The sequence below is a fragment of the Dipteris shenzhenensis genome, chromosome 20, assembly GCF_047967505.1.
Source record: "Dipteris shenzhenensis isolate YYH24624 ecotype China chromosome 20, Dip_SZ_1.0, whole genome shotgun sequence".
NCBI lineage: Eukaryota > Viridiplantae > Streptophyta > Polypodiopsida > Gleicheniales > Dipteridaceae > Dipteris > Dipteris shenzhenensis.
Window position 1 is genome coordinate 8,574,245 of NC_141615.1, and position 20,363 is coordinate 8,594,607.

The 20,363-nt window shown below is 42.1% G+C and overlaps 1 protein-coding gene across 1 annotated transcript; it reads right to left on the reverse strand.

Annotated features, from left to right (window-relative positions):
• Window positions 1-1,598: 1,598 nt before the first annotated feature.
• On the reverse strand, window positions 1,599-17,907 carry LOC147889228 (uncharacterized). Its single transcript, XM_087391626.1, has 8 exons — window positions 17,596-17,907; window positions 17,197-17,363; window positions 17,006-17,042; window positions 16,747-16,888; window positions 16,391-16,573; window positions 16,129-16,230; window positions 3,777-3,932; window positions 1,599-2,111 (listed from the first exon to the last, which is right to left on the reverse strand). The coding sequence occupies exons 2-8, from the start codon at window positions 17,339-17,341 to the stop codon at window positions 1,950-1,952; spliced, it is 927 nt and encodes a 308-aa protein (XP_087247752.1). The 5' UTR covers window positions 17,342-17,363; window positions 17,596-17,907; the 3' UTR covers window positions 1,599-1,949.
• Between the last annotated feature and the right edge of the window lie 2,456 nt (window positions 17,908-20,363).

Below are 20,363 nucleotides of genomic sequence, written 5' to 3' on the forward strand. Positions count from 1 at the left end.
AATTGTATTACATCTCTCTTTTGCTTCATTAGGCTCCTTCTTTTTCAAAGAAATGTATTTCATATGTGCTTAAATGCAAGATTAGAATAATTGTACATCATATGAAATGTAAGTAGTAAAATATACATGAGAATTGGAGAGCCTTGCTCCCCACTTTAATTTATATCTTCTAAAGCATGGTAAGTCAATTCAAATGTGCATAAAATAAGTAAGTAGATCTTTTACAATGGAGTGCATAAAATAATGAATAAATCTTTTAACAACAATCTTAAGAAATGTGCCAAGAAGCCTAGTGAAACCACCACTATGCCTACAAGCTTTAAGAGAATTATTGATTGAGCGATGAAAGAAAAAAAGTGTATTGGCATGCCAACAATCAATAGATTATATTATTGAGATGCTAAAGTTAGAGCGTGGAGAAAAGCTTCCACTTGTTTTCTATTGAGTACTCAATGACGACTATATTAACTTGACCAAGTTAGTGCCTAAGAATGAATACATGCTTGTTATTGCTAGCATAACTTACCATTTCATTGTCTCTAGCTCTACCTTCAATATGAAGTCCCCTATATAGCTAAGAGGCTTGAGTTTGCTTGAGCAACTCAGGACAATTACAATGGCAACACTATGGAGGGTTCATTACAACTTACAGCTTGAAGTTATCATGAATGGTATCAAGGGTAAATGTTATGGATAAAGGAATGGTTTGCCCTAGGTAAATTCAAATACCATTTTAGCTCCATGTTGCAAGACGAAGCCTAATGTGAGGAAATTGAAGAGCCATCGCTTCACCTCTACCAACGGGAAAATTTCAATTGAATGTAAAATAAGTTGCATCCCTTTTCCTCCACCTCTAACATACACTTATAATCATTTTAATGCTGTAACTGTGATGATAGGGATATCACCAAGGACAAGAATGAGGGTATTGTAAATCCGCATTAAAACTCATAATGATTGTACTTGACTTATTTGCTCACCACCACATGTGCTTTACAAAAAAGTTAAATGTAACTATAGTTAATGTTCAATGTGATTATGTAAAGAAGAGAATCACCACCCTTTCTTAATTGCTAGATGAGCTTGGATTAAACGCTACATTGTTAGATGCAAATGTACTCCTATCTGCCTCACACAAGCCCCAACGTACCAAACTATTGAAACTAGAATTTACCGAGGCAAGTGGGCTAGTTGATACTTGGGAAAAGATAGGGGAGAGAGAGAGAGAGAGAGAGAGAGACTTCAAAAGCCATACAAACAAAAAAGGTTTCGATATTTCATTAGTTCAACTTGGCCATCTTAGATTATCTCATCAATTAGCTCTTGAGGTCCGTTGTAAACTCACTCTCTCAAAAATCATTAGTCCGTTGTAGACTCACACTACAAAAATCAATTCGTTGGAAAGCGCCTAGAATCATGATTATGTTCTTGATGGTTAATATCGTAAGGATTTACAGTGTTTGTAAATCCAAGTTAGTATAGTTTGAAACCATATATCATACTATTAATTATAGATCCAAAGGTTTGTACTTATAGTTCTTGAGGCTCCACTAAAAGGTTTAAATGTCAGCCTTGAAGTAGCAATTGGTAAATTCCAAAAGAATTATAGATCCAAAGGTCTATGCTTGAAGCTCTCGAGACTTCACAAAGAGGTTTGAAAATAAGGCGTTGGAAGTAGCAATTGTTAAAGGAATGGACAAGGTGTCACTAGCTTGATCACATGGACTGTTGTGACCAAAACATATGTAGCATATATACTAGGTTTATGTGTGCAATGGATTGGTATCCCCACTTTTGCCACCGCTATACGCATAAACTTTATCTTACATGAAATGATTTTCTAAGACTATTGATAAATGTAGTCATAGCTAGTGCACATTTAACATGTGAGACCATCCATTTCATGTGAACTAAAAGAGTTGTTTAATCAAAAATTGGAGATAGACCCTTCAAATAAGAGAATCTATTTCAACCCTTTTAATCACCGATGTTATCCCACGTGGCACTCCTTCCCTTGGAGCATTAGTCGTTGGATCAAGTGGTGGTAGGACACAACATTCCGCAAACAAAGCACCATCAAATGCATAAGCATATGGCAAACCTGTGAGTATCTGCATGAACAAATATCAGCTCTCTCTCTCTCTCTCTCTCTCTCTCTCTCTCATATTATTGCAACACTAGATGAGCTAGTGAGCTCCAAGATTGATAAAGTAGCATTATCCGTCGAGGAACAAAACATAGGACTAGAAGAAAAGGGAAAGGATAATCTAAATGAGTCTCTTGGCGAGTTCTTTTGCAACACTATGCACGTATTAGCATGGATATATCAGAGCCTTAGTTAACAAAATGCCTTTCAGGCCCAAAAGAAGGGCAAAAGCCTAGACATCTTACAGCGAAGCTTTCACAATGGTGAAACAAGGCAAGCTACGCCTTTAAAGGCCATTCATTTGGGATTAAAATCTCACCAAGGGGCAACGCCAAAATCTCAAGATAGTATGGAATGCAAAGACGAATGGCAAGGTGGCACTCATTAAATAAGGAAGAGAAGTGGTAAAGGACGAAAGCAAGGGGAAACTCAACACTCAGGATAAAGGTAAAAGAACGTGGGAGTCTTGTCTACAGACAAGAGCCCAGCATTAGAAGAGGTGTTTACACCAACTGATGTGTTTTTAGCATAGAAACATGGAAACATCAAGGTAAATAAACACTTCGCAAGGATCACAAAAAACAATACAAAGACGGAAAAGAGTTTAGACGAGTTACTTGCTACACCGAGGATGGGACAATTCAATACTAGTTCTAAAGTTACATTTTTGCGGGTGAAGATGGATTACAGTGACTCTCATGCATATTTAAATAAACTAGAGCAAGCTTTAAACATGAGCGAAAGGCGAGGCACTTTCATTGAGATGAAAAGTGGTTGACAAAGGTATAAAGAAGATAGATGCAAGGGATGCCATGCAACAGTTGGTATGACAGAGTGTCTAGACACTCTACCCCATTGTGCTTGCAAAGACAAGCATGTATGCCAACAGTTCTGTCACCTTGTAACAATTGGAAAAATGGACAAGTATAAACTATCAGCGGGGGATAGAAGCATCACATCTTCCTCACAAAGATATTGCCATGAAAGAGATTGTAAAGCAGAAACTCCTAGCCAAGATATGGCATGAACTGCAGGAGAAGATGACCGTGTAAGAAAGAGAAATCAATCCAATGCTGGTTTATGGGAGGCAGAAGTATCTCGATGAGAACATCTTCTTCGAAAACAACCTAATACGCAAACTATGAATCCACCTGTCAAGACTTTCAGGTGGAAACAGGTGAAGGGGGGAAATCTCAACAGAGTTTGTGAATTATGCCCATCGGGAGACATTATGAAAGAGCGCACCATACACCCACTATATGTCAGGCTTGTCAACACATCAAGGAGAAATATAAGATAAAGGATCTCTCACCTGTGTGTCCGCATATTGGCAAAATCAATTATGATCACAAACGCATGAGGAATCTACAGTCATCAGCTATCCCTAGATCTGAAACCTATGAACGTTAATATGAAAACTCTTTGTCCATGGGTCTCCAGTGGACATCAATCATATCATATGGTGATTCATACCATCTCTCTCTCTCTCTCTCTCTCTCTCTCTCTCTCAGTGCATGTGGAGGTGCAGGGTGTATGAATGCCTAAGGTACAAAAACCGAAGGGTTCATTTTTCAGCATTCACTGTGTTTAGATGTATGCGACTGCAAAAGGACATTTCTGACTATAGTACCTGAAGTTGTAGCATCTCTGTCTCTGACAGACCTGCCAGATGAGAAATAATGCATCTGAGAACATTCCCGTGTGCAACTATAAGCACATTCCGACCTTCTTCTAACCTGGGAACAATGGTTTCCTTGAAGAATGCAACAGTTCTTTGAGCTGTGTCCTACAAATCCAGCAACATCATACCAGCTTTAAAGGATTGCTTACGACATAAAACACAATTATCATTCTCAATCAATTTCAGCAGAAAAAGCTAATCTTAAATGGCACTAATGAGATTCAGAACCATTGAAACAACTATGGCATTCCTTGACCAATTGGAAAACCCTCTCAGTATAAAAAAAAGAACAGCAATGTCATGTTCACATAGGCTGTGGTTAAGCCTGCCAAAGGAGATCCGTGCTGACCAATCTCATATCAAACAATACACAGATCACAGCAAGTAAAATACCAATAGAGGCCTAGGCCATGTATGAGCAGCAGTCAGCCCTATAAACAAATGAGCAGGAGAAGGATAACTCTCTCCAAAGAAATATCTTATCATGTCTTGTACTATCTCTTTGTTTTGAGCCTTATGGGCATCAACGCCCAAACAATGGCAGGGAATGTCCGCTTAATCTCCACTCAATGAACCAATGCCAAATGCAAAACTCATTCCAGGGGCTGCTGAGCCTGGTCCTGGAATCCTGGCAGCCTGAGCAGACCCCCATGGGTTACTCTTCGTCCCTGTTTTGCCCACTGCCCGTTCACACCCACCTAAGCAGCAGACCGGTCGAAGTACCTGCTCCATATACACACCCTTCTCCCTGCTCTTTCTCCATACCCTGGTTTTCTCTCTTCATTCTCCCCTTCTAGTCGAACCAAAGTCCGACAACATGACGCTTACAAAGGCAATGAGCAATGTTCTCAGTAAGCGCCCCCTACAACTAGGCCAATTACGGAGACATTAAACCTCTTTCTCCTATCATTGGGAAGCTGATGATGTCAGTGGCTCTGCTATTAATCCATATGGCTTTGCAGAGATTGTTCCAATCCAAAGCCAAACTATTTGTGAGCTCTTTGGATTCATCAGCCTTCAAAGTTCAAAGGTGTCCCCCACAAAGAGGTGTGACTCTAGTACTTATAGCGCATACATACATGAACTATGAAAATAAATTTTTAAGCAAAATTTTAGTTAAAATTATATGCCATACAGCTTCAAGAGCAAGGGTCATGGACCCAAAGGCTCCCTCAACAATCAGAAGACTTCTAAGCAAGCGGGTTCCAAGCCAAGTAACACCTCAAACAGCAAGAGATCCACTGACAGTAAGTTTGGGGTTTTTGCAAAGAAAAGGAGAAGCAGAGGAACGAAACAGAGCGTCTTTGTTAAGCCCTACGCAATAATGTTGGGGTTTTCTCAACGTAGAGGAGAAGAGAAACGGCATGGAGCATCTCTGTTATCACTACCATGTGCATGGCCACAACAAGTAGCATTGCCTTCATTTTCATCCTCCACATAGTACTTCCCTTCCATCAAGATCTGCCACAACCTCAAGAGCAATCTCAACAATCCCATAGGTGGCAGAAACCCAACAGTAGGGACACCCTTTAGGAGGAGGTTCTCGTGCGTTGTGAACAAGTAGCATATAAGAAGGTCACTATCTTGTTTGATGGTGGCAATTCTGAGGACTTGCTAGATGAGTCTCTCGCCACCAACTTCCAAGCTGTGTCTTCCAACAGGATACTCAGCAATGGCGCTTCAACTGCATCGTGCATTATGGGAGTGCCCAGCATTCCAGAGTGATAGGCGCCGAACGTCAATTAAGCCCACTAGATATCATCTTGGGTGCACTATGGCTTCCTGGCCACCATGCAATAGGTAGTTGGCAGGACAGGACCATTTCAATGTAGCACACTGATGAAAAGGATTGGGTACTTTTTATGGGCTTAACCGTTAACCTAGTCCACCAAAACTTAGTAGCCAGTATATTGATGACCTGTCTCTAGACACATGTTTAGGTAGTTCTTCAACATAGGTCTCTGTTGAACCACCAAACCAAAGGGGTCCAACCACGAAGCAATGGATCGGGCGAAGTGAGCCCTAGGCCAAAGTCCAAATCATCTATACCAATCCACATTGAAGACATGAAGGCAATGAAGACGACACATCGTGCGAATGGCAGCCAAAAGTCACGCCAACACTTTTGCCAAGAATTCCTCTCAGGAGGAATCTTCAATGGCAATTAAACTTCATCAACGATGAAATGCCTAGCGTGAATACGCACCAAGCATTGCAAGGGAGAGTATGAAAAGGAGGCGTGGTCATTTATAAAGGGGTCTAGGTTTTCTACTTGTTTGAGTGTTCTGCAAGTTTGTTAGTCCTACAGGTTTTAAAGTTTGAGAGAATGTTGATAGTTGTATGAAGTGTTTAGGCTATACATAGCAGGTGAGGTGCAAACACTTGTGTCAAAGTGTGAGTTCACACAAGGATATAGGTATGTTGAGTATGGAAATGCCGATTGCAAAGCTGCCTTGCGCAGATGATGAAGCAATGAATGGAGCACCTTGTTTATCCAAACACTTGTGAATCCCTTCTACAGTCAATGCACTTCCTATTGTTATGAATTTGCATTCATCTACTACTCCATCTGCATTCATCTACTACTCCATCTAACATGCGAATGTAGAATTCTACACCAGGAATGCGATGATGCATGCCAAACCCGTCCTTTGAACCATAAGACCTATTGTGAGGCAATCTGGAAATAGGTATGTTGCTTAGTACATCAAAGTTCGTAGCTTACATTTTTGGCACTCTTACTTAGGAATGTCTACTCTGAATTTGCCAATGAAGGGAGGTGGGACAAGACCTATTGTTAGGCAATCTGGAAATAGGTATGTTGCTTAGTACATCAAACTTCGTAGCTTACATTTTTGGCACTCTTACTTAGGAATGTCTACGCTGAATTTGCCAATGAAGGGAGGTGGGACGGAGTCTACAAAAATGGCAAAGAAGCCTCGGTATTGACCAAGGAACAAGATGGGGGCAAGCAAGGCAAAGGTACCAACAACTTCTACAAGAGATGCAATCCCAAATCACTGCCAAGATGCAGGACTTAGCAAAGCCAATGTGGAGGTTCCATGAGCAAACAGTCGTCTACGAAGTCAGCATGGCCCAAGTGGCTCTTCAACCACAAAATCTATCATCATTACTCTTTCACTACATCCTACATCGGAAACAAGGAGTTCCAATCTTACATTGAGCTGTGGAAGGGAGCATAATTGCATTCCAATGAATTCATTGATTTGGCACTCATGCAATTGCCAAGAGATGATCTTTGGGTAAAATACACGAAGGATACGCCTTGGTACTACCACGACATCTACGAGAAAAGATCTCGAGTCAAGAGACGTCCCCTCTGAGCCACAAAGCTGAGCTACTGGGATGAACTCATATTCCCAACCAACCTGGTGTCCCATACCACCAGGTGGCGCTTAAAGGCCTCGGATCTATTGTTGGGCCTTGGGCTAGTGTAGGTGCGTGTCCGGGACTTGATTCGGGATCGATCCAGGATCAGAGTTTGCACGAGGGAGCTAGGCTTGCTCCCACATGCCCCCTTGGAAAACTGAATCCCTGGGCCTCTTTTATAGACTCGGGCCTAATGCACCAAAAATAGTGGAGACCTCTATCTGGTTCGAACCCTTGCTACTCAACCCGAAAATCAAGCCTGCGGCCTGCCTAGCCCTAAGCCCCCCCAAACTAGTAAAAGAAGCAAAATTCAACAGCATGGCAAACGTCCCTTGTAAATGAAAGACACCCAGTAATAGAATGAAACATCACTTGCATGAAGAAGACAAAAATTGTGAAGACCTTAAAGACAATCGAGATCACAGTTACGCTGAAACACGTATCAGAGCCCAGCCAGGCCTGAAATGCCGTTTCAGAGAAGCGCCGTTTCCTAAAACGCGTTTCAAGGTCTGAAACGTTTCAAGACCCTGAAACGGCTGGCTGAAACGTTTCAGCCAGCATTTCAGAGCCCTGAAACGTGCCGTTTCAGACAACACAGGCTGCTAGGTCTCCAAAATCACATTTTTTGTCTTTTTGCTTTTGATTTTGGTCTCCAGGCTCCTTCCACTCCTTCAGCCTCATACTCTCTCCATCCTCAAGGTTTTCCAGCCCTCCTTCAGCCCCATTCACTCCTTTCCTCTCCTTTCTCTCCTGCAGCCTGCTTCAGCCCTCCATCATCATCTACTCCCCTCCCTTGCTGACGTGGCGTTTCCCCGTTTCAGCCCTCCCAGAAATCCCGAAACGTTTCCGTTTCCGTTCCCCGTTTCCCCGTTTCCGTTTCCCCTAACTATGATCGAGATCCATCCCCCTCCAGAACAAAGCTGACCACTCAAACCGTAGGTCTAGAGCATTGCATGATGCTCAAGAGAGCGGTAGTACCTCCGTCGCTTTCATACAGACATGCTCAGATATCTAGAGGTCACTTGGTGACACTATATATTCACCCGAGGTACTCCTTGCTGATGATAGTATATCTACTTTAGGACTTCTATGATCAGTGTACTAGTCACTATCAGATAGTTTGTTGCGATGTATATGGTTTGCTATCCTAAGCTCTGAGAATCATATATGCAGCATTGGTTTGCCAATACATGACATGCTTATGATGGCACATTTGCACCTTGTCACACTCAGATGCAATTGAGGTTGCTTGCCATTTTTCAAGAGAGAGGTATGTCACAAGGGCGTGAGTTTTCGATCTTGCAAACCATAGGAAAATAATGGGCAAGGCCGTGCTTTGTTAGGTGTGTAAGGGCCCCTAAGAACTAATTCCTTGGGGGTGAATTTGTTGATTGGTCCAAAGAGGGGGCAAAGGGCCCTAAGGATCTAGGGTTGGACCATTGGTCTGGTCCCAAAAACTGCCCACTAGAGGGGGCATGGGGGCAAATGAAACGTAGATGCCATGTGGAGCCTACTGAAAACTTCAAGGCTATGTGCATGGCTTACGGGCTATTGGAAGCACCTGGAAGAACAAAGTGAGGGCTGGTCGATGGAAGACGAGTATTCCGTATGACGTACGGTTGGGTCTCCGTCAGCATTCTCCGTGGAGTTGCGGGTTGATAGTACAAGTCTTCGCAAGCTGTGTACATGTCATGTGCACGGATTTGTCTCTGATGTGTACTAGGGTACACAAGACGAGCTCAAGTAGCCTGAGGAGCTTAGGGCTAGGCAAGCTAGATTCTCAAGTTGAGTGGCAAGGGTACGAACCAAATAGAGGCCTCCACTATTTTTGGTGCATTGGGCCCGAGTCTATAAAGGGGAGAGCCCAGAGGTTCAATCTTCAAGGAGCCAAAGGAAGCAAGTCTGTGCAAGGTCTGATCCAAGATCGAGTCGCAGACGCGTGCCTGCATCCTAGCATAGCCCAAGGCCTAGCAGCAAATCCAAGGCCTCTCATGATTGAAGATCATGTCTCGTAGATGTCGTGGTTGGGTGGTGAGCAGCCTGCTCAGATCCTCACATTTCTTGTTGTTCTTGTGTTTGTTTGCAATTCCTCAGGAGCTCTGGGTTGTGTCAGTTGCTATCAGAACCAACTCCTGAGGTAGGAATCTTTGTAGAGAGAAGGTGTGGACATGATTTCCTCCAGGTAAACCTCAAATTTGAAATTTCATGTGGTACCCTGCACGAGTTAAAGATTTCGTCAATTAGGGATATAGCCTCGTCTCGATTGGGATAGAGACGATTCTTGAAGAGAGCGCATGATAATTCGCTGGAAGCAGGGGGAGAGAGAGAGAGAGATGTAGAGTTGCTGAAGAAGCAAGGAACGATAGAATCGAATCAAGGAATACGTGGCCGAATGATTTTCCAAGTAGGACCTGTTGGCATAGGGCTGCAAGATTGAAGCGATGGTGGGTGATAGCGGAAATTAGGGTTTAGGCTAGGGGGTGTGGCGTCGAATCTAGTTGAGGGCTGCACAGTGTTGACGCTGCAAGAACAGGGCTAGGAAGTGATGTGCATTCGAGGTTGGACAGGAGAGATGGGCTGAGATTGATTTGGCAGGCTTGTGAACCCAAAAAAGCAAAAGCATGGCAAATTTAGGTGGATGGCTTAAAAAGGCTCTGCTTTTTTCAAAGCTGAAGCTCACCTTAGCCCATAAATATTTCGAAACCAGCCCCCTCACCTAGTATCTAAGCTCTGGATGAATTCGCAGCAAGGCATACCCCTCAGCTGTCCTTTGTCAGGCCGAATTTCGGCTGCTCCATAGCCTACCTCTGACACCCCTATTTCCTGCAACAGCCCTGGTTATTCGCTTCTCTCTTCTTCCTGGTCGCAATCCCTATTTCAACGCCTGGCTGATACTTCGACTCCACCCATTGTTCGACCTTTTCCTAGCCTGCTCTCTCTTTCGCCTTCAGCCTCCACTCTCCTTTCCTCTGCCATCTTATCCTTAAGGCCGACACAACTGACCCTCAATCTCGTGAGGAGGTTTAGGACATGGATTTTCAAGGAGGGGACGACCAGGGTCATTATGACGATCTGGTTACAAAGAATGCTTTCAGTGAATTCACCTCCGCTCTCGACGAAAAGTTCAATCTAGTTAATTCCAATCATAAAACTTCAAAGGTCAAGTTCTGCTTGGACATATCAAGGGCTTTGAACTTCCCTACAATATCATAGTCCTCCTCTTTCTTCAGGAACTCTTTTCTGAAGAGTTCTTCAAATTCTATCCAGGTGGAGGGTCTCGGCCGCAACTCCTTCCACCAGAGTAAGGCTTTTCCATATAAACACCCTGCTGCATGTTGGATCTTCTTTCATCAAGATAGGGGTGAAACTGGAAGTGTACTTGCCACTTGTGCAACCAAGTGTCGACCACTTCCTTGGTCCTAGATATTTTATCTCTAGGATAGGGATCTGATGTAATATTCGGACCCAACACTGAAGCCAAAGCATCCACATGAGTAAGCGCTTGGACAATGCTGGTCAGAAGCGTTTCGAGATTTGCAAGCCAGAGCTATAAAGATGGACCCTGTGACTTTATTGGGATTCTTTGTGGACAGATTGCCAGATTCCTATAAACTTCAAATCAAATGCACCACTTTGCAAGAGGCCATGAGTTGTGCACACATATATGATGATACAATGGCTAGCGCAAAGGGAACCACTACTTCTAATACAAGTGGGAAGAACAAGAGAAAGTTCTTCCAGTCAGCTTCTGGAATAGGGGAGTTGAAGTCAGTGGACAACACCCCCAAGAAGAACTTGACTCGGACAAAGAATGGTAAAGCCCATTTCTTATGCACCCTCAAGTTAAAGAAAGAAGGACGTTGTTTTATTTGTGAGGAGAGGGGCCACACACAAAACGATTGTCCTAAGCGCAAGAACCAGACGCAAGCGCCAAGACCAAAGCTTCATGCAGGCCAAGGAACCAAAGCTAAGGGAGCTAACCAAGCATCGATGACAGGTATTTCTGTGACACCTGCCCACTTTCATGTAATTGCAATTTTTATTTGGCTCCCATGACCTTTTCCGAGCTTTTGGAGAAGTGAGGGACCAAAGAGTTCACATTCTCTTTGATTCGGGCAGCTCTCACAATTACGTGAACTACAAACTTGTGCAGAAGATGGGGCTGTCCATGACACCTAGCGATCACACCTATGAGGTGCAACTTCCACCTGGGAAGCAATTTTGGGATCGCAAGGTCGACGAACTTTCTATCCAAAGTCAAGACTACACAAATACTCGTAAGTGCTATGTTATGCACTTAAAACATGTGGACTTGTTGATCAGAATAGAGTGGTTTAAAACCCACGATATTCGGATCGAATGGAAATAACATACACTCCCTTTTTTGGATAAGGACACCCAAGTTTGTATTAAATGTGATGATATTCCCTCTTCTCAGGGAGGGACCTATTGTATCTGCGATGCAACTTCTAAATATATTGAACACTTCTCATTATGATGTGTATCAGTGTGTTTTGATTCCGCTTTCCTCATTTGTTGTTTTAGTTAATAACAAAAATGATTTAAGCACGTTTGAACACCGAGAATTAAGAATGTTGTTAGATGATTTCCTTGATGTATTCCCTACACAACTGTCAAAAGGTCTACCTCTAGCAAGGGCAGTAGATCGTCGCATAGACTTAGTACCTAAGGCTCAACCTATTAGTATTCCACCCTATAGGATGAGCCAACTTGAGTTTCAAAACAACCAGGAAGACAACATATTGGAGGAACGAGAACAGCATATCGAAGGGGGACGAGTTAGCTTCACAGCTTCAAGATTATCTAAACATGGGTTATATCCGCCCAAGTAAATCACCCTGGGGTATACCTGTCCTTTTAAGAAAGAAGAAAGATGGTTCGTGGAGGATGTGTGTAGATTACAAACGGTTAAATAAAGTGACAATTAAGAATAAATATCCTCTTCCTCGCTCAAATGATTTGATAGACTGGTTAGATAGAGCAAAGTATTTCACTAAGATTGATTTGCGAACGGGTTACCACCAAATCCGTATCTATGCGAAGCACATAGCTAGAACCGCTTCTTGTACTAGGTATGCCACTACAAATTTCTCGTATTATCTTTTGGGTTGACCGACGCTCCTGCTACCTTCCAACAAATGATGAACGATTTGTCTCAAGATTATTTGGGCAAATTCGTTGTTGTGTTCTTAGATGGCATCTTGATATATAGCCGATCGTTAGAGGATCACATTGGACACCTCAGGATTGTCTTAGTTCTATTAAGACAGCATAACCTATATGCCAAGATGAGTAAATGTGACTTCTTTATGAAGGAGATCATTTACTTAGGGCACAAGATTTCTTCAGAATGTGTCAGCATTGATCTAGATCGTATTCAAAAGGTTTTGGAATGGCTCATACCTCAAACAATGGAACAACTTTGTTCTTTCCTAGGATTTACAGTCTTTCTAAGAAAGTCCGTACGTGATTACTCTCAAATCACAGTACCGTTTACTAGCATGTTGAAAGGTCGTGGACGTAGGTCTAACCAGCCTATATCTTGGAATAAGCAAATGAACGAGGCTTTTAAGACCTTAAAACAAAGTATCAAAGAATCCCATGTCCTTCCCGGCCTTACGTTCTAGAGGCCGATGCGAGTGACTTTGCGATTGGGGCAGCTTTATTCCAAGGGGGCAGACCTGTAGCTTTTGAAAGTAAAAAGCTAGATGACACTCAATATTGTTGGCCCAGATTAGAAAAAGAACAGTATGCAATATTGTATGCTCTAAAGGTTTGGAGACACTACTTGTATGGCTCAAAGTTTCTTATATTGACTAATCATCATTCAATAAAGTATGTGTGTGACGGGTTGGAATTAAGGGGAAGAAAGGCTAGATGGGCAGAGTTAATGCAGGATTTTGATTTTGAAATCTATTATCGAAAGGGTTCCTTGAATAGTGTGACGAATGCCTTAAGTCAAGTCACGTTCGTAAATGCTATGTCATTTACAGAAATATCCTCAGACCTATTTCAATCCTTGAGAGGGCTTTGCACAACTAATAGTCATTTCAATTCTTTTTGGCAGAATGTCCACGATGGAAGCTCCATGGTTGACCACAACTCAGGGATTGTGCCACCTATAGTATAGGCGACGGAGTATAGGCGACGGGCGGTCAGTGGATGATTAGGAACGCTTTGCTGTTCCGGAATGAAAAGATATGTGTATCAGATGTTTCAGATCTTGTGAAACATACCTTAAGATACGTGCATTTCTTGAAAGCTATGTAGTAGGTTGCCATATTTGTCTGGGTACTAAGGCCGAATGTCTTAGACGTGTGGGTTTATTACAACCATTGCAAATCATGGGTTAAAATTTTCCATGGACTTTATTACGGATTTGCCTCGAACGCACAAGGGTCATGACTCCATTTGGGTCATAGTTGATCGTCTGACAAAAATGGCTTAGATCTTTACCTACTAGGTCGACCATATCACCTATTTAGTTGGCTCATGAGTTTGTGGACCAATTGTTTAAGCTATATGGTTTGCCTTCGGACATAGTCAGTGACCGGGAGTTTACAAGTAACTTTTTTTTAGAAGTCGGAAACTATTCTTAGTATGAGTTCCTCAGGTCATGCACAATCCGATGGTGGTACAAAGAAGATTAACCAGTTGGTTGAAGATATGCTTCGTGCATATGTTTCTAAGAGATGATCTTTCATGGGAAGACTATCTCCCCATGATAGAATTTGCTTACAACAGTGCAAAGCATTCAAGCACAAGTTATAGTCCTTTTATGCTTATGTACGGGTTTCAACCTAAGTCACCAGTTATGGTTGGGTTCAAGAGAATAAACAATGATGCTCCAAGGACATTCTTGCAAGACATGCAAGAAATGTTGCAGTTTGCCAAGGAGTCTATTAGAAGTGCCCAGGATCGGGACAAATTTTATGCTAATAGACATTGTTCACCCAGAGAATACTTCGACGGAACGATGGTATATTTACGTATTCCCAAGGAGTCCTAGAGGCTAAGTACTAGTTTGGTTCCAAGATTATCACCCCAGATATTGTGGTCCGTTCAAGATTATTAAAAGAATTGGACCGGTTGCATATAAGCTACAATTGCCTCCTGATGTTAAAGTACATCTAGTTTTTCATGTCAGTAGACTGAAAGAGTAACTGGCTGCAGATGATCAGCTTAATAGAAGTTACTAATTTGACTTTTATTCCACACGAACCTGAAAGTATTCTTGAATTTTGTGAAAGACAAATCAATAATAGAACTATCGCCGGAATACATGATCAAGTGGAAGGATCGTGTCGAGGAGGACGCAACATGGGAGACATTAACCTCCAAAGGACATTCCTGGGTTTTCTTACGAACTCAGGAGTGAGGAGGGGAAGTATGTCATGGGATTGGTATCTGATGTGTACTGGGGTACACAAGACTAGCTCAGGTAGCCTGGGGAGGCTTAGGGCTAGGCAGGCTAGATTCTCAGGTTGAGTGGCAAGGGTACGAACCAGATTATTGGAACACGCTATGAAGAGACCTTTGCACCAGTTGTAAAATTGACCATCGTTAGAACAATGATTTGTCCTGCTTCACACTTTGATTGACCTATCCATCAGATGGATGTTAAGCACACTTTCCCCATGGATAATGGATGAAGAAATCTATATGATACAACCTGCATGCCTAAGCCAGCCACATGATGTATGCTGAGGAGCACAACCTAGAAGATATTATGTGCACTTGTGTTTGCAGTGCCAAGGCATATTATTCGGAATTTAAATGCCATGTACATGTTTCATCCATTCTTCTCAATCGTTCATACTCGAGCCCTGTAAATTATTAGCCTTGCATCTCCAAATTTCTTCTCTCAATTCACTGCATCGACCAGCTACATGGCAACAACTATTGTAATTTGGTTGTGCAATTGGAGTTTATTGGAGAGGTTACTTCAACTTCTCTCAAGTACCTGTATAGCTGACTCTTTTTATCCTGGACTTCCAAGCATGGTTTAGAAAACAAACTCGAGGCCCCTGAGGAGAACCAAGACTCAAATAAGCTCCAGCACAGTTACCATCTGGCACCACTTTTGGGGCCCTGTATGGGTCACATGGACCCTCAACTAGGCAAATGCTAACTCCTGATGGGCCAATCCCTTAGGCTGTCTAGGGCTATAAATAGGGGGGTTACCCCTGCGGTCCGCACACTGCTAGCCTTTATGAAGAGCAAGTCTACAATGTGCATCAACGATTGTACTTGCAGCTTCACAACTACTTTGTATGGATCAGTTTTGGACATATCAGCTTGAGTCTATCATGTACACATCAATTCCATATTAGAGCCATACAGCGATTTGTCAACTCACAATTTTACGTATTCTTTGGACGCTTGAGAGGTCAAAATATAATCCTGAGCTGCAAAAAGGCCAACCGTGCACTACTCAGGTTTGGCTCATGTGCCGCCTTATTTAAACTGCAAGCAACTGATGCCAACTCGTCTCTTTCCTCACAATCAAAATATAAACACTTAATCAATTCAGAACTTTGCATAGAAATATAGGTCTATCGTCAATATTTTGGTTCTCTTTGCATGACTTGAAGTAGAGTTGTTGTTAGAATAGACGTTCCTCAACTGAAGACCTTTGTTGTCTTCTAAACAGAGATTTTGCAGTAAATTTGTCCTCACTATTACTGATAACCATCTGATTAAATGAGATTGCCATCAAATGCTTTTCTACATTCAAACACAACAGGTGTGGTAGAGAAGTTTGATGTTATAGCAGACAATACCTGACAAAACCAAAGATAGAAGGTAATAAGCAATTCTGAAGTCATACAGCCACCATAGAATAGGGATAATGCTTCCATTATTAAATTGGAATGGCAAACAAATTGACCTTCAAACTCTCTCCATAAGGTGGTCGGGTGTCATAACTCCTCCGCCACAATTTCACAGTCTCTTCTCCAAATTCCTTTATAGCTGCTTCTTTACTCAAGCCCTAAGGATCCCCTAAGAAAAAACACGGTGAGCAAATAACGTTTTTTCTTGGCATCTGCTTGTATTTCTAAAATACTGCTTCATGAATTGGTTTGTGCTCAAATTTAGCACTTTGTCATCCACTTTATAGTGTGTGAGATCTCAATCAAAAACTACTGCACCTGGAGGTCGCCGTAACACCTCTCATTAAGAGCAGGGTCAGCATACACAGGGACCATCAGGCAAGAAGCATGCTCCAGAGCTTTAGCCGCTGCATCTCTAAGCCTCAACCTATTTGCATCTCCGGCCTTCCCTGAGCCATGGAAGCCCCCCCGCACGAGGACAGGAACTCGCTTATACCTGCTCTGCTTCCAAACAGACCAAAGCAAACGCCGAACCCACTCACATCCTGTCACAAAAACCATGACATAATCTTGCCAAACAATCTCAGCAATCTGACAAACAAGGATAAATGTTTCCTCCAACGCATAGCCAACGAAAGCGTGAGGAGATCCTTTGCTGAAAATGCAGGAAAAACCTGGGTCATCGCTATCAGCGCAGTCTGCTTGGAACGAACCAGCCTGCTCGTGAAAATAATGTCAAAATCAACCTCACTCACTGCTTTCCCGCCCGCAAGCGCTTCCATGACTCCCTTCTCTGTTAGTGGAATGTCTACGTCTCTGTTAAGACTCAGCAATGATTATTAAACATAGTAAAATGCCTACACCCTTGATGCCAATCGTAACACTCAAAGTTTGAACTTCAGGCAGAAGCGATGAAGCAGATCGCCAATGTACCCTGTGAAAAGCTTGAGATCGTTCCACATACTCTCCCCTGCAAACACAGAGCGCATGGAAGTCTGACATATTGGAAAGGTCTACTTCGTTCATTCTTTCAGCGACAATTCTAGAATTTAGATCGCAAAGTGGACGATTGCACCATAATTTTTTATCTTGCATAAGAAGAGAGTGTCACAGCAGAAACTTGCCATGTCGCATTAGCACGAGCTTATTTTGAGGTCTGCCAGTCGACATTCGAAGAGAAGCGGGAGCAGGGGAGGCTTCTGGTGGCGAGGGAGATGCACTGCTACAAGCCCGGTAGGAAACGAAGGACCGGGCCCAAGCAGCGGCCATGCTGGTTGTGAATCAAAGCACTCTACGATATACGAAGCAAGAAAGCAATGCTCGACGGTCAGTCGAGTTCGTTCTCCTTGTCGAAGGTCTCGTCCATATACTACACTATCTTCCCGTACACAAGCTCGAAAATTTCGTTTCAGAAACACAAATTTCGAAGACGAAACGACGAAATCTTACGGAAAAGCCTCGAAACTTACACACAAAGAGCTTTCAGAAACACGGTTTTCAAAGACGAAACGACGAAATCTTACGGAAATATTTCTCTTTTTCGATTCCCCGATCCGAGCTGAACGGATTCTCGACACACACACATACACTCGATCGATCGATCGATCAATCAAATGCCAAAAACTGGACGCCGCAATCTCTCAATCCAAGCAGACAAACGCTCTCCTTCACTGATTCGCAATTTCGTACCAAAGCATTGCCAAACATCTTGTCTTGTCTTTGTAATGGATATATATCATACACCTTGTTTTGGTCGCTTAATCAGTTTTTCAACAAACAAACAATATGCAGCTCTCATGCTTATGAGAAGCATGAGCACTTCCTAGTGGTTCATTGGGAGAAGACAAGTGAGATAACAGCAAGTTCTTCGTCAAAAGCAAGAAGACTTTATTGGAGAGCTCATTAAAAAGTGATTGCAAACTTAATAAGGGACTTAAAAATGGATAATGGGCGGAAAAAACACAACATGGCATCTAGGTAATAGTTTATCTAGTGAAGAGAGAGCAGTTGGCCATTAGTACTAATCGCAACATCTTTAAGAATGAGCAAAGATTTTGCATACTACACGATTAAATCCATAGCGCCCTTACATTCGTTTTAATGCCACATTAGTCACCCAAATGACTATTTTTCCATCTTCAAGCATTGCAACATTTGGTTATACATCCACTTCCTAGATCCAAGAGATTCTTAAGTTGCATTATAAAGAACACACTACAAGCCTATCCAAACAAGAGAGCACAAGTGCACGTAAGCACTAGCTTTTGTTCAAAAGGAAAAGCTGTGATAATTTCTTTGCTAGGCACTTTATTGGAAAATACAAAGGTGGCTCATGGCATTACTCCTCATATCTGTTGTGGTAGTTCCATCACCTATAGCCTCGGTACTAATTGTAGCAGTTGTTAACGGTTGACCAAGTAAACGATGAAGCACATCAATTAAAAACAATAACCAAGCATAAGACTAGTAACTAAACCACACAAAGCATTTACAAGCATTGGGATTTGCGATTTGCTAAAAATAATGGGGGGTGCATTGAAATATGCTCGAGTTGCTACAAAGCAACTACTGGGAATTGGGGTGTTTGCTTGAATTTTGTTAGGTTTTTGTGTTTGGAATTCTAAGGTGCTACAAATGATGGTAGCAGTGGTGGGAATTGATATGCAATGTAAACAGAACTATGGTCAGTCCAATATGTCCCAACGTAACCATTGGTAAGTGGCCCATTTGTCTAGATATGATCAATTTGAGATCCATAGATTGTCGTCGGGTCTTTATTCGCTAGTGAGGTTTGCTAGCTGCATTTGCTTTTGTGAACATTCAAGCATGTTGATATTGAAATCTCCTAAAGTGAAAGCCAGGTAACTAGATGGTTTTGTGAGTAATGCTTGTGATAAGTGCTATAAACAAGTGTAAAGGTGGCATGCTTCGGTCTGATATATTGAAATAATAAACATTGATTGTCTTGGATTTGGTGGAAAATTTACTGTAATCATTTTGAGGCCACTAACTGTGAACATTTTATGTGACGACAAGGAAAGTTTGTGTTTGTATAGGAGCAATGTACCGATTCCTTAGAATGTTGAGATTGTAGCGAACTTTTGTCTGTATGTAGTCTATTGGATGTACGGTTCTAGCTTCGGTGAGATAGAGCAAGTCAGATCCTTAGAGATTATAATCCACATTTAAATCGGTTGCATGTAATTGCAACAAGCCATTATTCAATGTCTATAAGCTAGTATGTGTTTTACTCCAATTCTCAAGACGTGGTACATTGAATTGCCAAGTTGCAGGTGTAAGAGTCTTTGCATTTCTATAGCACGTGTTGAATCCACTTGGAAGTGGGTACTATTTAAGGATTTTATGCGCACGTACTCTTGAAAGTGTTGTGTATGTGATGCCGTGCTATGGCCTGCCCATGGGATCAAACCATAGTGATTCCAATGTTGAACCCTGTGCACAATGCACTGTTCTTACTGAGGCCGGTTGGATTGGGTACCGTGTCCGCATCACAACATGAATTGTATTACTCCTTTTGTAATTGGAAGTATTGCAGTCCACTGTTGGTCAATAGAATTTCCATATAGGTATTGGGTTTGTTGCCATGTCGGTGCTCTGATGTTGGGATTTGAAAATTGTATTCAAACAAATACAAGTGAATTAGACGTTGTCATCGCTTTGAATTGTCCATTGGCTCCATGTACAAGACCATCAGATGTGTCATACTGTTCGACAACCATACCTACTTTTAGTTTTTTTAATTTATGGAGCCCAATAGTTTATTGGGATCATCTAAGAGAGACAATGAATGAGGACAGTTGTTGTTTTTCTTATCTATGGCAGGGAAAATATAAACATCACCGTCGGTGTGCTAGAATATGTATTCATTGTGTGTGTAGACTTTAATTTGTTCATACAGAACAAGTAAGGTAATGTCCAATCCGGTGCCACCTTGCGAAATCATACAAAGTTGATTGCGCTAATGGCTTCTAGCTGTTACATGTTTGTTCGAAACTTGTTTAGGATGCTAGTGAAGAAGAAAATGCCCTATTGCATAATGGTGTTGAGTTGGTAACATCTGAGGTTTTCTTTCCAGAAACTTTGCTTCTTGGAACACCCATTTGTCACGTACAAGAGGAAATTGGTATAAGTCACCTGTTATTGTGACATCCAAGCCATCAGACATTAAATTATGAACATGTTTAATGGCGTGCAACCTTCTATTGATGAAGCCAAACATTCTACTTCTCTGCAAGTTGTAGGAATTGAAAGGGAGTAGGAGTTTCTCTTT